Consider the following 14,405-nt stretch of genomic DNA (forward strand, 5'->3'; position numbering starts at 1 on the left):
GATAAAAAAGTTTTAATACCTTAAAAAACTAGACATTTATGGCTATTATTGATATACCAAGTCTCATTACTTTATCTATATAGGTAAAAAATATATTAAACCGTTCCGGGACTTTTTTACCATACTGTATATAGAGGAGGTGGCAATGGCATAGTAGACGGGGGCTATGTAGCCCTATTAAGCCACTTTGAATACAATTCGCCCAAACGGTTTCTCCTGCCACCTCTCGGGCATCCACATGGAAGACATAAACTAGATAGTATAGAATCAGTATTTTAAATAGTACAATAACATTAATGGTATTTGGAATTATTAAAGATATAAGTTTGAACAACAATATACGGTGAAATAAATATTGCTTATAAGATAACATCAAATAATAGTGCAATATAAGATAGCCGTATTAAACCTGAAGCAAGCCATGTTCTATCTGACAGAATTGACTATAAATTCATAAAGTTTTATTTTATGAAATCCCAAGGGAAGGAAAATAATATTAATTTAATTCATTATTGCTCTTACCTCTGCCAGGATAATCCAATATTACATGAACACGAGGGAAAATGGAAAACGTACTTGCAGTAACTGTAACACGAGTCAGTCCAAACCACAGCATATCTTCATTTTGTCCAACCATAATGTCAAGTCCTATATCACTGTCTTCTTTACTCAGGATGTAGCACATAGGACTGCTGATGTCAAGGATAAGTACATCGATTGATAACATACTTGCTGCAAATTGATCAATTATCGATCAGCTGATTATGACACACCCGCAGAACTCTGAAGTTCAGGGAGATAGCCAACAGTCATTAAGGTTTCCGTGTATGGAAGGAGCTCCAATTCCACTAATAATTTTACGAGAATGGCCAATTCTCAAATACAGATGAGTATTTAACACACTATTGTTACACCATAGTGAAAATTATTTATATATTTATATAATTTAATTCTACAACTCTTAAGAAGAAAATTGGTATATAACACTATATACATCTATGAAGACTAGTATTTTTTATCAGTTTTATAATTTAATCAAACTTAAATTTGTCTATAAACCCCCTTAAAACTGGCATGTATTTTTTATGAATGCTTCCAGACTTAAAGTAAGAGTTTCATTGTAGCATTGAAATAATGTTATTGATGTTTCAACCATTTGTCTGCACTCATTAACAGATGAGTAATTAAGTGCAGTCATTGTTCTTCACCCAGTTTATGATAATGACCTAGGTATTTGATTTCTCTACCTGTGATACTGATTTGGGACTGCAAGAAGTGCATCTACTGAAAAACACTGCTTTCCAGTCACAATTCACAATTCTTCACTGTCGATGATAATCAACCAGGATTATGCTAGAACAAATAATGGTTTAAATTTAAAACACAGTTTTTTACTTTTAGTTTTGTTTTGTTCTACTTCAGATATGCTTTCAATCACAATCTTTTCTAGGATAAACCACTTATGTTCTACCCTTTGGAAACGTTCCTAGACAACTTGTGGGTGACGCGGGTGGCATTGGTGGTTGACAACGTAGAGAAGGTGAAGGCCATGCTGCAAGAATGTGGATGCAGCAACATACAGAAAGTAACTGTGGTGAAGGGAGAAAACACTCGACATAGATCCATCAGAGCTGGGTTACTAGAGCTCCACAAACAGTTTGCAGGTTCGTGTGTACTCCAAGCCTCTCCTACAATGTCACTAGTGCCCAAAATTATTTTTATTTGCAAAAATTCTGTTACAGAACTCAAATGTCCTTTATTTGTACAAATGATCAAACAACGTATTAGATAAGTCAATGCAGCACATAACGTTTATGCTATACAAACCGTACATTTTTTGTATGGGATGAATAAATTAAATGAATGAATGACAATAATCTTTATTCAACTCTATATATAAACAGAGACAATGGATCAATATGATATTTATATATATATATATATGCGATTTACGTTTTATTGCACTTAGCAAAATGCATACTAGTCAGATTTTTAATAGTGTCCTGTATAGGCGTAAGTACTTGTTATTATTACAGTTTTGATATAAATATTTATATAGCATCACTGTCATTTGCTAACTCAGATATACATCTTTAAGGTGGTATACATAAATAGAATTTTGTACATTTTATCTTAAATTAATTTAAATTACAGCATACAAATTAAAATAATAATGAAATGAAATTAAATTATTTTGTATGGGAAATAACATTTTTAATTCCTTCAGCTTTAAACAGTGATATGGTTGAAATTGAGATACACAATAGATGTTACGCATAACTTAGAAAATCTACTGTGTCACTTTACACAGGATTTCAGTCATCACTAAAAAAATTGTTATGTGTGTTGATCTTTTACTGAAGTTAGCCACCGAGCAGTCTAGCTCTCATACCCTCTTAAGGAAATTTGGAAGAATATTAAAGAATAAAAAAAAAAACAAATATGTATTTTCATTGAACTGTCTAACTCACATTTGCACTGTTCTATCATTCATGGTTTTCACTGTATATCTCCTTAGTGTGATGTTAGACATAATCTACAGTTGTTTAAAACATTTTAAACAGTTATAGATTTACACAAGACTGAATATTGTGCAGCTGATGAACTAAAGAGAAAAGTTTGCATGCACGCAACGCTGACAGTTTTACTGTGGTATAAACACAGCGAAGTTGTACTTACTTTCCGAATGTGCCTCATAGGATTACTACATAGATAAAAACTGTATAAACAGTAATTATAGAGATATTTAAAACACTCTTTGACAGAAACACAAGATTAGAGACTCATTATAATTCTGAGAGCACATTTCTGAAAATATCATATTATTATACCAAATTATCAGTATTTGGTATAATACCTGGAAATTTACTTTTAGTTACTTCTTGGTTAATAGATTCTTAAAAATCAGAGTTGGGTTTGGTTCTGTACGACTTTACTTTTTATATGCCTAACATTTGTTTTATCAAAAGTGTTAAGGAATGTTCTATTACATAATAAGTAATGTATATCTATAGCTGTTTTACTCTGTCTTGTACATTGGAAAATCTTTGGTATTATTTTTGTCTTTTTCCATTTTCAGCTCATCTATCAAACTCAAATTTTTATTGTTTTATAATAAAATTAGTAGGAAAGTGTTAGTTGAAGTAATGTAATAGTAATACAATATATGTATCCTATTTGAAATTAATAGAAGTTATAGATGTGATCTTCAAGTAGAATAAATCACGAAAAATACTTAATAAAGAGAGGTGTCATGATCAGATGTCCTCTTATAAACTTAGTATGCATTTGTATAGGTTTATTATGTTTTATAATGGTAGATTAAGACAGTGATCAACTTAAAGTACAATTTTCAAGGTGTAAAATATCTCTTCTAGAATACTTCCAGTTGGTAAAAGTAGCCACTTCATTTGTGGTTACCATATCAAAATATAAAATTGAAGATACGTTGTTACTCTACAAGGTTAATATGTTCAACACTGAAGGCATGAGGACTCTAGAGAGTGGCATGTTAATAAAAATACTCGTCACACATAAAAAATTTAGAAACTGCATCATCTTAATACTTTACTCGATATATGAATATGAAGTGACTTATGAAAAGATAGGTTTTGGTTACCTACAATCAATTAGAAATCATGTTTGTAAACAAATTCATCTATAATAATTCAACGTCATCTTATTCAACTGAAATGTTTGTTTGGCTGCTATCTCGAAACCTTTTGAGATATAATAAAACACGCAAGAATAAATATTTTAATTTTGTCATTATAGTGGTGAAATAGTCAAGTTGAAATTTTTACACAAATTCAATGGCCACCATCTTGAAACTTTAAATGAGTTAAAACTGGCTAATAAAAGCTCGTCCAAGTTAAGTACAATAATTGTATGTTCTAATTTTAGTCTGAATCTATTAAAAGTTATGGCAGTTATTGTGTTTCAGTTATTTCTGCAATACTATTGTGTACTACTCAAAACTTTGTATATCCGTTATCTGCATGTATTTTGAGGTATAAAAAAAGTGTATGAACAGTCATTATTGTAAATTTTTTGTGCTTATCATTCACATAAATTATATATAGATTATAACTAGATTTTGGAATTATAAATTTTAACTTCCTCTAAAAATTCTTTCTCTGATGCAAGAGCACAGTGACAAGAGCAGTTTTGTTCCAAGTAAATGATAGCCAATCAACTCCAGTAATTTTCGCTAATCCACTTAACATCCATGAAAGATGTTATTTATCATTTCAGTTGGATACTTTTGCAGTTGCATTTGGACTGACAAAGTTTCTGCAGTCACTCTAACATTGTCAATTTACACTGGAGACCGATCATTCTTCTCTTATATAGCTCCTAAAACAACTTTGACAGACTGAAAATTACATAAAGAACAACACTTAAATCTTACAACATATGTATTACTCAGCTAAAACCCAAAACTTGTTGGTTTTGCATACCTAAGACCGTGACTGATTAGAACTATTGCAACTTGAGATAAGAAAGAGTAAAACAGATTGTGCTTCGGTTGTTAGTGTTTTTGAGGTTGCACTGGATTGGAGGTAATCAACTGATATAAACATAATAAAACCAATATGCTCTCCTGTTTTACTAGCTAACAATTAAACAAAAATTCTCTAGTCAAACATTCTAGCATTATAAATCCACTACAGCTTATAATATTTTTAAGATGAGATACATTAGCTGGCCTGATCACTTTCCTACTTTTCTGACACCTAAATGAAATTGTTACTGGTTTCATGAAATTGTATCTTATCAAGGGGTGGGACCACAGGGGCTGCAGTTTATAGTAATTTGGTTAACAGCATTACTTAAATTTACTCTTAGGAACTACATTAGGTGCCAACTCAGAGAACAATTGATTGACCCCTTTTATTGTATTGCCTAGTTATTCTATTCCATGATTGCTACAAACGAGTTAACGCTTGGGACCACCAGAGTCTTATGTTTCAAATGTCCTGGAATTGAAAGAGTTCATCAAGATTCCAGTTTTTTTCTAGAGGAGACTGAATATTTATAGAAGGAAAATCTCTGCAAAATAAATGCCTGTGGATATGTGTTTCACTGAGTTGAATGTTACTTTTTTATGACGTAATTATTCGCTGGATTCCTATTCTGTTTTTTCTGCACAAAAATGACAAAGTCACTCCAATACTTTTATAATACGGCCAGAATGCGAAGGAGCCTAGTTAGCAAAGCAAGGGACATTTGTGTAAATGTATTAGACTCAAAACAGCCACCTCTATCAGAAACTGTATGGGTAAAAAACCCAAAAATGGTTAAAAACAATTATTAAAATGGGTAAACTGGTCCTTTTGGAGCAGATTTACTACTGTAAGAGTGGTTGCACTTCGGGCTGGGAACATTACATTCTATTTTTAAAATGCACCCACAGTAGCCACAAGTACCTGATAAACCAATAGAGAATAGATCTTTAATCAGAGAATAGTGTGGTTTTGAATGTCTTGGTGGTCTAATAGATCCTTGAATTTAAGGAATGTGTACTCATATCCTTAAAAACCTCACGGAGAGCAACTGATCTTCTGTTTGGTTTTGTTGACAAGATTTTATTGCCTGTCACAGTTTTGCACTTCTCATTAATATGTTAATACTCAGTGGACAGCATTTATTAACTTGCTGTGAGTTGTGTGGTATGCACATCCTTCACATCGTTGAAACTAGTAAAATTCTAGGTGCTACAGTGAGTTCATATTAAAGCATTACTCAGGCATGCTTGGTTATTACATACATACCAAATTAGCATTATAGCTTATGCCAAATTTGTACATAGGCTTGTTATATTTGGAATATTATTTTTCTGAACAGGAGAAGTGTTCTTATTTGTGTGGATATGTTTGTTAACAGTTCATTGGTGTTTTTTTTATATAAATGTTTCTATATGTTTCTTAGAGGCAAATATCCTAGAATATTAACACTTTCACTGCCGCCTCCTAATTTTGACAACTTTCTTACACTGCGCCGCCCATTTTTAACGATTTTTAAATATATATAATTTTTTTAACTAATTATAAGAAAACCATAGGACTTACATTTTTTTTAAAGCTAAGTTCTTCCTCTTTCTACACAGATGCTCATGCATAAATATTTTCAAACAGAAAGTCTTGGTTGAAAACTTAAAAACATAACGTTTTTTGTAAAAAATAAAAAGTTGACCAAAAAACATCACCATGTACTAGTCTGTAGCATAATATATTTTTTATTATTTTTTTCTGTATTTAGAATTGTCATTACTAACACTATAGCTACACATGTTTACAATTAAAATTTACTTATGCTGAAATATTTTTTTTAGTGTGGAAAGTCTTGAATAATAAAAAATAAAAAATAAAAAATAAATAAAATAAAATAAACAATAAACTGTAAAATTCTGTAATAAACCAATTATTTACAAAACACAAGAATAAATGTTTTTATTACTAATTTGCTTATATTTGTTATTTGAGTAAAAATACAATGTCAACAAACTTACTTGCATCTCCAAGAAGTCCATCAGTAGTAAAATCGGGATCATTATCTGTGTCATCTTGGAATAAATCATCACTTTCACTGTCACTTGAACATCTGAGTAACTCTTCTAGAACTTGATTGTCTTCAATACTGTTACGATTCATTGTATTTACTCACAAAACAATCATAAACAAACGTAATAGCAAGCAAAACAATAACGACGCAGACGACGAACTACGGTAGCAGAACGACAACAAATAGCCGACGCCCGACGCGAAGCGGTAAACAAACCACTTTTTTTCCGATGTTACAGATGACTGCCAACAACATTTCATAGATTATAATACATAGAGTAAGAAACAAAAACATCGAATTAGCGAATGACTATCAATGCCGAATTTCATAGTCGTTTAAATGAGTTTTTATTACTGTAAAAGTCGGCGCCGTCAAATGACGTTGTCGGCAGTCTATAGAACTCCTTGCGCGACGTCAAATTACGTTGTCGGCAGTGAAAGTGTTAATAATGTCATATATTTCTGTAGCTACAAATTTTAAGTTCAGCTTCCACTTAGTGCAGCGTCTGAGATGAAAAGTTCTTTATTTATACAGGCAAAGTTAGGGCTGCATGGCCCTTTCTTAAGTCTACCTGCGACAACATAAATTAAAAAAATGAATGTAATATACCTTAATAATAAAAGTTAAAGAAATAATTACATTTAAACATTGTGGAGAAATTATATAATATTTTAACACTTAAAAGTTAAAATTTAACAAATTAATAAATTAACTACTTCTGTAAGTCTAAAACATATAAAATAAAATAATACTTTTAATATGCAAATGGAACTAAAGTAGTTATTATAATTAGCGTCTGGTCTAAAGCTGTGACATACTTGACTCCTTGAATCTGGAATCAGCATCCGTCTGAAGAGATTCAGAAACTCAAAACAAACTCTTTACACTTTTGAGATCAGAGACAACTAGACTGCAAACAAATGTAATCCAGATGAAGTGATGTTCTCATTGTCTTTTCAGGTGCATAATTGCACTACAATGTTTCTGACACGATCCCAAATCACAGTGGAGCATCCGAGTTTTCTACACATAACGTAGAGCAATGGTGGGAAGGGTAGATTCAATACATAGGGTTTTAAACTAGGTGTCTCTGATGTCAAAACAATGTAAAGAGTTTGTTCTGAGCTTCTTTGTCGCCAACTGTTTTGGAACTCTTCAGTCGGATGTTGATTCCAGATTCCAGGAGTGAAGTTGAAATTGGATTGAATGGAAGTATTCTTTATTCAAATTAACCCATAAAAAGTGCATGAATGGTGTAAATGATTTACAATAAAGTAACAATTGTATATTCTTACTAAGGATAATAGAACAGTTGTGTATTAACTAATATGTAATTAACCTAATTAATGCAGCAAAATAAAATTCTATAAAACCCTATTTTACAATAATTATAATCTCGCAATCTCAAAATGTATTTATAATCTCATAAACAATGTCACAATGTTAGACTTCAGACACCACTAAGTGGAAGGTGAAATGGACCTGACTTAACATTTGTATTAAATCAACCCTTCCCACCTTGCTCTACATTTCTGTAGCTATTATCACTATGTATCAAGATCAAGAAGCAAGATCTTTATTAACCATTAAGTAATACAAAATTACAATAGGCTTCGTCAGTTCCAACAATAAAATATTACAGCTTGCTAATTTAAATATACATAAAAATAACAATAATAATATAGTAATTTTTGGTTAGTTCACATATTATATAACAATAACATATTATGTGCAATAAATACACAAACACTAATACTAATATAATACAATACATTCATAAAATTTTTTAAATATCCATATTTAACTGTCACTAATATTATATTCTAAAAATTCTCTTATGGAGTAAAATGCACGACTTGACAGCCAACTAGAAACCTGCCTCTTAAATGAATTAAAATATAATAATCTCCATGATTCAGGGAGTTTGTAAACAAATTTTATTTGTAGAAGACATTAGGCCAAATACACGATTAAGATGTATTTTCTTAGATGAACTAAGAGTGGTAGTGGTCCACGATGGAGTTCGGCCTTTGGTCCCTCACAGCTTGCTGCGGGAGCTGGTACTTGGTGCAGATAAACATGGTGCAGCTGGTGCAGTCCGGCCTTTGGTTTCAACAGTTTTGCGTTCAGGACAAGATGGCTTTCTGGTGGACAGCTTGGACCGGTCACTTCATGTGGCCAGCGAGACACCACAAGCTTTCCAACTATCTGTGCTTCTATCTGCGTATAACAAGGTGGGCTAATTAAGTATGTGTAATCTACTTAGGGTTATATATGGACTGTTTGTAAAATAATTTTGTGTAAGTAATTTCAATGAACATACTACATTTTGAAAGTAATAATAGAGAGAAATTAAGATTCAAGATTGATTAATGTATGAAAATATGTTATTACATTGTTTAAGATTTAACTTAATATTGAGAAATTGAAATTAAATCAGGGTGCCCACCCGTCAAAATTTGATTAAGCCGTACAATATTTAATATTCCAAAATTGTGCTATCGGGACATTTGAAAATTGAGTAAGTTAAACTAATTCCCGATTAATATCTATTCTACAATATGATTTTTAGTTTATTCTCCCTTGTATAATTTGCAATTATTTTTTAATGCATATTGTTTTCTCCATAGTCTAACTGATGATATGTCCGGATAATACTTTATCATTATTTTACTTTGATTTTTTGAAAGTTATTTTTACCAACAATTTGTGTTTCCGATTCAGTGTTCAGAAGAAGACTTGGACCATGGGACAGAGTGTTTGCACTTGACACTAAAGCACTGTGGAATCAAGGCCAAATTGGTTCAAGGTTCTGAGGATCTGTGGAAGGTGACTCATCGTAAAGACCTGCTTCTGGCCACTACAGCTATCAAACGTAATTATGAATTTATAACTACACTTTTCGTATAAAACTAACTTAGGGATTCCAAAGTATATTGCATATTTTTATTTAGATTCACAAGACAATATATTGAATTCAGTGTCTTATTGTAGTACAATAAATTAATATTTTCCAAAAAATGTGTTGTGATTTGATGAGATGTTTTGAAATTTTAAACGAATCCATATTTTTTATCTCTGAAGAAGTTATTATCTCTTGAACTGGCAGTGTTAGCTCCTTTATTGGTACACTTTTTTCAGCAATATTTTAACCTTTCATTAAACTGTTGTATATAAAACTGTTTTATATATATATATATATATATATATATATATATATATTCTAGAATACATCAAGGAGTAGTAATGCACTATTCCTATTGTTATTTTATAATTTGTAGAAACATATCAAATGCTTGATGAGTTTTTTTCCAATTTTATTCTAAATTAGCTCTCTGCTATTATATATACATAAGAAGCTGCATTTTGAGTTCATAAAAATGTGTATCGTTTTAGCACAAAATCTTAATTAATATTAATTTTTTCCAATTTATAATTGTACAAAATCTGCTCACACAGTACTTTATGCCATTTTGTTGTTTTTTAACTGCTTTACTTAACTGAAACCAATTCTGAATCAATTTTAATTGTATGTGTGTGTGAATCAATTTCAACACACAAACAACAACAACAGAGCCGATGTAAACAATGAGAAGCTGGTCCGGTCAGCTGTTACAGTTGTTTGTAGAAAGACGTTTGTTATAATCATACCAAGAGGAATAAGTAAAAAAATCCAATCAATCAGATTTAATTTGTTATTGTACTGTGTTAGTTAGTATTCTTTTAGTCAATTGGTCTTTGGTCTAATCATACATGCTTAAGGAACCAAGACATCCAAAATACACAAAAATTAGCCGATTTACTTAACATCTGCTTTGTGAAATATACATGCCAGATGCCAGTGAGAGGGTTAATTTGATACATACAGTAGGTGCCTTCTTGACCAACCTTGGAATCACTACCCATCGGGTTAGCCATGACCATTCCTAGAAGTGAGTCACGTCTATTTTTAACTGTTCTGAGTGCATGACAATGAACAAGTTGCTTATACAAGGTGATATTTCAACTGAGTTATCTCTTACACAGTACAATTATATTCAGTATTACGTCCTGTTTTTTTGCAAAACACTTTTTGTGTGTGTTGTGTATTGCATTTTGTATGATTTATTTACACAAGAATTGAAGAATTGAAGAATTGAATTTATTTCCAACAGCAAATATGTACAGTCATTAACAAAATACAATCTTTGGAAAGACTGACCACTTTTACAAGTAGTGTGGCCAGTGCGAGTACTTAAATTACAAGTATCTTATCTGCGTCCAGATAAAAGTTCAATTGTTTCAGCCGGGCTGCTCTCTGTGGCGTCCACATAAGTCTTATCACTACTATTTATCTAAAACACTACGAACTTAAACTCAGAACCAAATCTAAAACTGAACTAAAATCTTTCTGAAGTACAACTTGTACCTTTTACTCTAAAATAGTTTTATTTATTTACACACAACTACTTTTCCTTTATATATCATAAAAATAAGTTTCTATGTTGAGAATGAACTACATTAAATAAAAATAAAACTTGGTTTGCAGTTTAAATGAAATTAAAATAAACTTTGTACACAAAAATAATTAAAATTCAATAATAAAATAATAATGATATAATAGATTACATAACATTTCAAACAAACTTAAAATTAATCCTCGTTTATTTACATGGTTTTTATTATTTTTATTTATTCAGTCTTTATTTGTACAAGTAATTTTATTTGAAAAAGAACAAACAATCCTCTATTGTCAGTAAAAACTCTTTTAATTTCCTATAAAAAAACTTATCGTTAACGGCAATTTTCAACTCATATGGTAATTTATTGAATAGTTTCGGCCCATTGTACATAAAAGACTGCTTTACGATTGATTTATTGACTTTTGGTAGTCGAAACATTCTCTGGTCTATACTTCTAGTACCGTAATTTAAGTCCGTAGTTCCCAAATTACCACTTTTAATGTAAAATAGCCTAAGTACCTTAAATACAAATAGATGTTGCAAAGGTAGTATTTTAAGTTTAGCAAAAATTGGGAAAGAACTATCACGTCTTTTCTTATGAGAAATAATTCTTATAAAATGGTTTTGCACAACTCTTAATTTCTCTATTAGATATTTAAAAGTACTTCCAAAGCAAACTAACCCATATTGTAGTCTTGATTCGACCAAAGCAAAATACAGAGTTTGTAACAAATGTTCGTCACAAAAATTTCGTAGAAAGTAAAATTTTCTAATTGAAGATTTTAATTTTCTTTGCAAAACTGTTACGTGCTTATCCCATGTTAGCTTCCGATCAAAAATGACTCCTAAATATTTAAAATTATCCTGTTTTTCAATTCGCTTACAATTACATAGATTTACGTCGCCTCTGCAAGTAAATTCGTGAAATACAAATTCAGAATGAAAGTTGAAATCATTGAAACCAAAATTTACATATTTTGTTTTCTCAACGTTTACAAGCATTTTGTTTGTAAGACACCAATTTTTTAAAATAAACAAATCATCATTAATTTGACTATATAATAATTCCGTATTCTTCTGGGAATAAAAGAAGGCAATATCGTCGGCGAAGGCACTAGCCTTGCCATTAAAACCGAGTTCTAATAAATCATTTATAAATATCAGAAATAGAGTGGCAGATATGACACTTCCCTGCGGCACCCCTGTAGTGACCGGCAGTGGCGCGCTGACAGCGTGACCAACCCGCACACGCTGCTCCCGCCCCGTGAGGAAGCTGCGGAACCAGCTCAAGGCCACACCCCGCACTCCCGCCATCTCCATTTTTAACAACAATGTCATGATCAACCAAGTCAAATGCTTTTTGGAAATCAATGAATAATCCCGTCGATTTACTGCCCTCGTTTAAACTAGAATAAATCATATCCGTTACATTAACAAGTGCATCCTCGGTAGACGACCCCTTTCTAAAACCATATTGATTGCCACTAAACAAATTTATTTTATTCAAATAACTAACTAATCTTATTTTCATTAATTTCTCGAAGATCTTTGAAAAAATAGAAAGCAAACTAATAGGACGTAGGTTGTCTAATTTAATGGAAGTGTTCTTCTTATAAATAGGGACAATAATACTAGACTTTAATTTCTGAGGAAATAAACCTGTAGAAAAACTTAAATTAATTATTTTAGCGAGAACAGGAGACAATACGCGAGCAACATGTTTCACCAATGCAACACTTATATTGTCGAAACCAGAAGATTTTTTACTTTTTAAGCTTTTAATAACTTCAAACACTTCATTTTCGTTTGTTGGAAGAATAAAAAAAGAAGACATCCTAGGTAATAAGTTTAGCTCTATAGCATCGTTATTGTAGTATTGTATATTATTTTGTACAGCGATAAAATAGTTGTTTATTGTATCAGCTACAATGATTGGATCAGATAAAATTTCTCCGCTATCTAATGCTACCTTTTCAACAGACTTTTTATTAACTGCCCCACTCAAATTATTAACTATTTTCCATTGAAGGGCTGTATCTCCCTTCGCTTCATTAATTTTCTTAGAATAATATTGATTTTTTGTAAGATTTATTTCAAGTTTTAATTTATTACAAAACCCACTATAATAGCATGAACAATTTCTATCATATGGCCTGGATACAGTGGTTACATAAAGATGACATAACTTATTTTTTCTTTTCAGTTTTTCTAATAACTTATTATTTATCCAAGGACTGATTAATTTAGCTTTGTTTAATTTATCATTTTTCAAACGTTGACTTTTCTTACATTTGTCTATAGTATTTAGTAAAGTTTTTAAAAAACAATTAAAACTATCATCAATATTATTATTTATAAAACATTCATTCCACTGTATCAAATCCAAATCTAATAATAGCTTATCGTAATCTATTTGGCCTTGAAAGTTATTATGATTATTTACAACCTGATTTTTACAACTAGGAAGCGTCATTTTTAAGCCTAGCATACAATGATCAGTTAAGTCAACATCAAATATTGCACTCTTAAACATGGAAACATCACGGTGTCTGACAAAAATGTGATCAATACACGACTGTGAGTTGGCAGTGATTCTAGTTGGACGCTCAATTAACTGAACAAAACCATTACTACTTAATAAACTTAGATAACTATTTGCATTTCGTGTGTTCTCTGTTATGTTTAAATTTATGTCCCCAATTAATACTGTGTTATTATAAATTGATGTTAATTCATTGCCTAGCTCCACAATAAAATCATTTTCACTAAAACTGTGTAGCCTATAAATGCAAAAAAGATTAAAAAAGAAGTCTTTAAAGACAATTTTTAAAAGTAAGGTATCAGCTGTTGTTAAGCTCAAATTTAGGTTCGACACACAAATTTCGTTCGATATGTAGCATAAAATTCCCCCCGATCTTAAATCATTGTTACAGCAATGGAATGTGTTGTAACCAGGAATATTATAGACTTCAACTTCGTCACCACCAATCCAAATTTCGCTTAGAACAATAACACTTATTTTATGTACAATTTGATTTAAAACTAATAAAAAACTGTCAAAGTTTTTTCTGATGCTTCTTATATTTGCATAAATTATGTTCTGATTTAGGCCTAATTGATCTTGAGAAATATAAAAATTATTAAAACAGTTAGTATTTACGTTTGTATTTTGATGCATATTTTAAAATATGTTTACTTAGTAAGGTTTCCATGTTTGGGTACTTTGAAGTGCAACTTACATGCTTATTTGAGTGAGTCCATGTCTGCATAAGAGTTTATTTTCTTCACCGGTTCTCCCTCACTTTTCCGAATAAAAAACTTGCCGTCGCGGCACCATACGAACTTGTAGCTGAGCTCCCGTCCCTTCTGTTTGAGTTTCGCGAGGAACTGTTTGTTCTC

General features: G+C 31.1%; 1 protein-coding gene across 2 annotated transcripts in view; it reads left to right on the forward strand.

The window, feature by feature from the left end:
• Positions 1-14,405, forward strand: part of LOC124369735 (D-ribitol-5-phosphate cytidylyltransferase-like) — a 51,835-nt gene that overhangs the window by 4,883 nt on the left and 32,547 nt on the right. For both annotated transcript variants that reach the window (XM_046827801.1, XM_046827800.1), the window contains exons 2-4: positions 1,451-1,664; positions 8,554-8,798; positions 9,289-9,439. In XM_046827801.1, coding sequence (XP_046683757.1) covers positions 1,451-1,664; positions 8,554-8,798; positions 9,289-9,439 — 610 coding nt within the window. The remainder of the gene's footprint in view (positions 1-1,450; positions 1,665-8,553; positions 8,799-9,288; positions 9,440-14,405) is intronic.

Source organism: Homalodisca vitripennis, chromosome X, assembly GCF_021130785.1.
Source record: "Homalodisca vitripennis isolate AUS2020 chromosome X, UT_GWSS_2.1, whole genome shotgun sequence".
Classification (NCBI taxonomy): Eukaryota; Metazoa; Arthropoda; class Insecta; order Hemiptera; family Cicadellidae; genus Homalodisca; species Homalodisca vitripennis.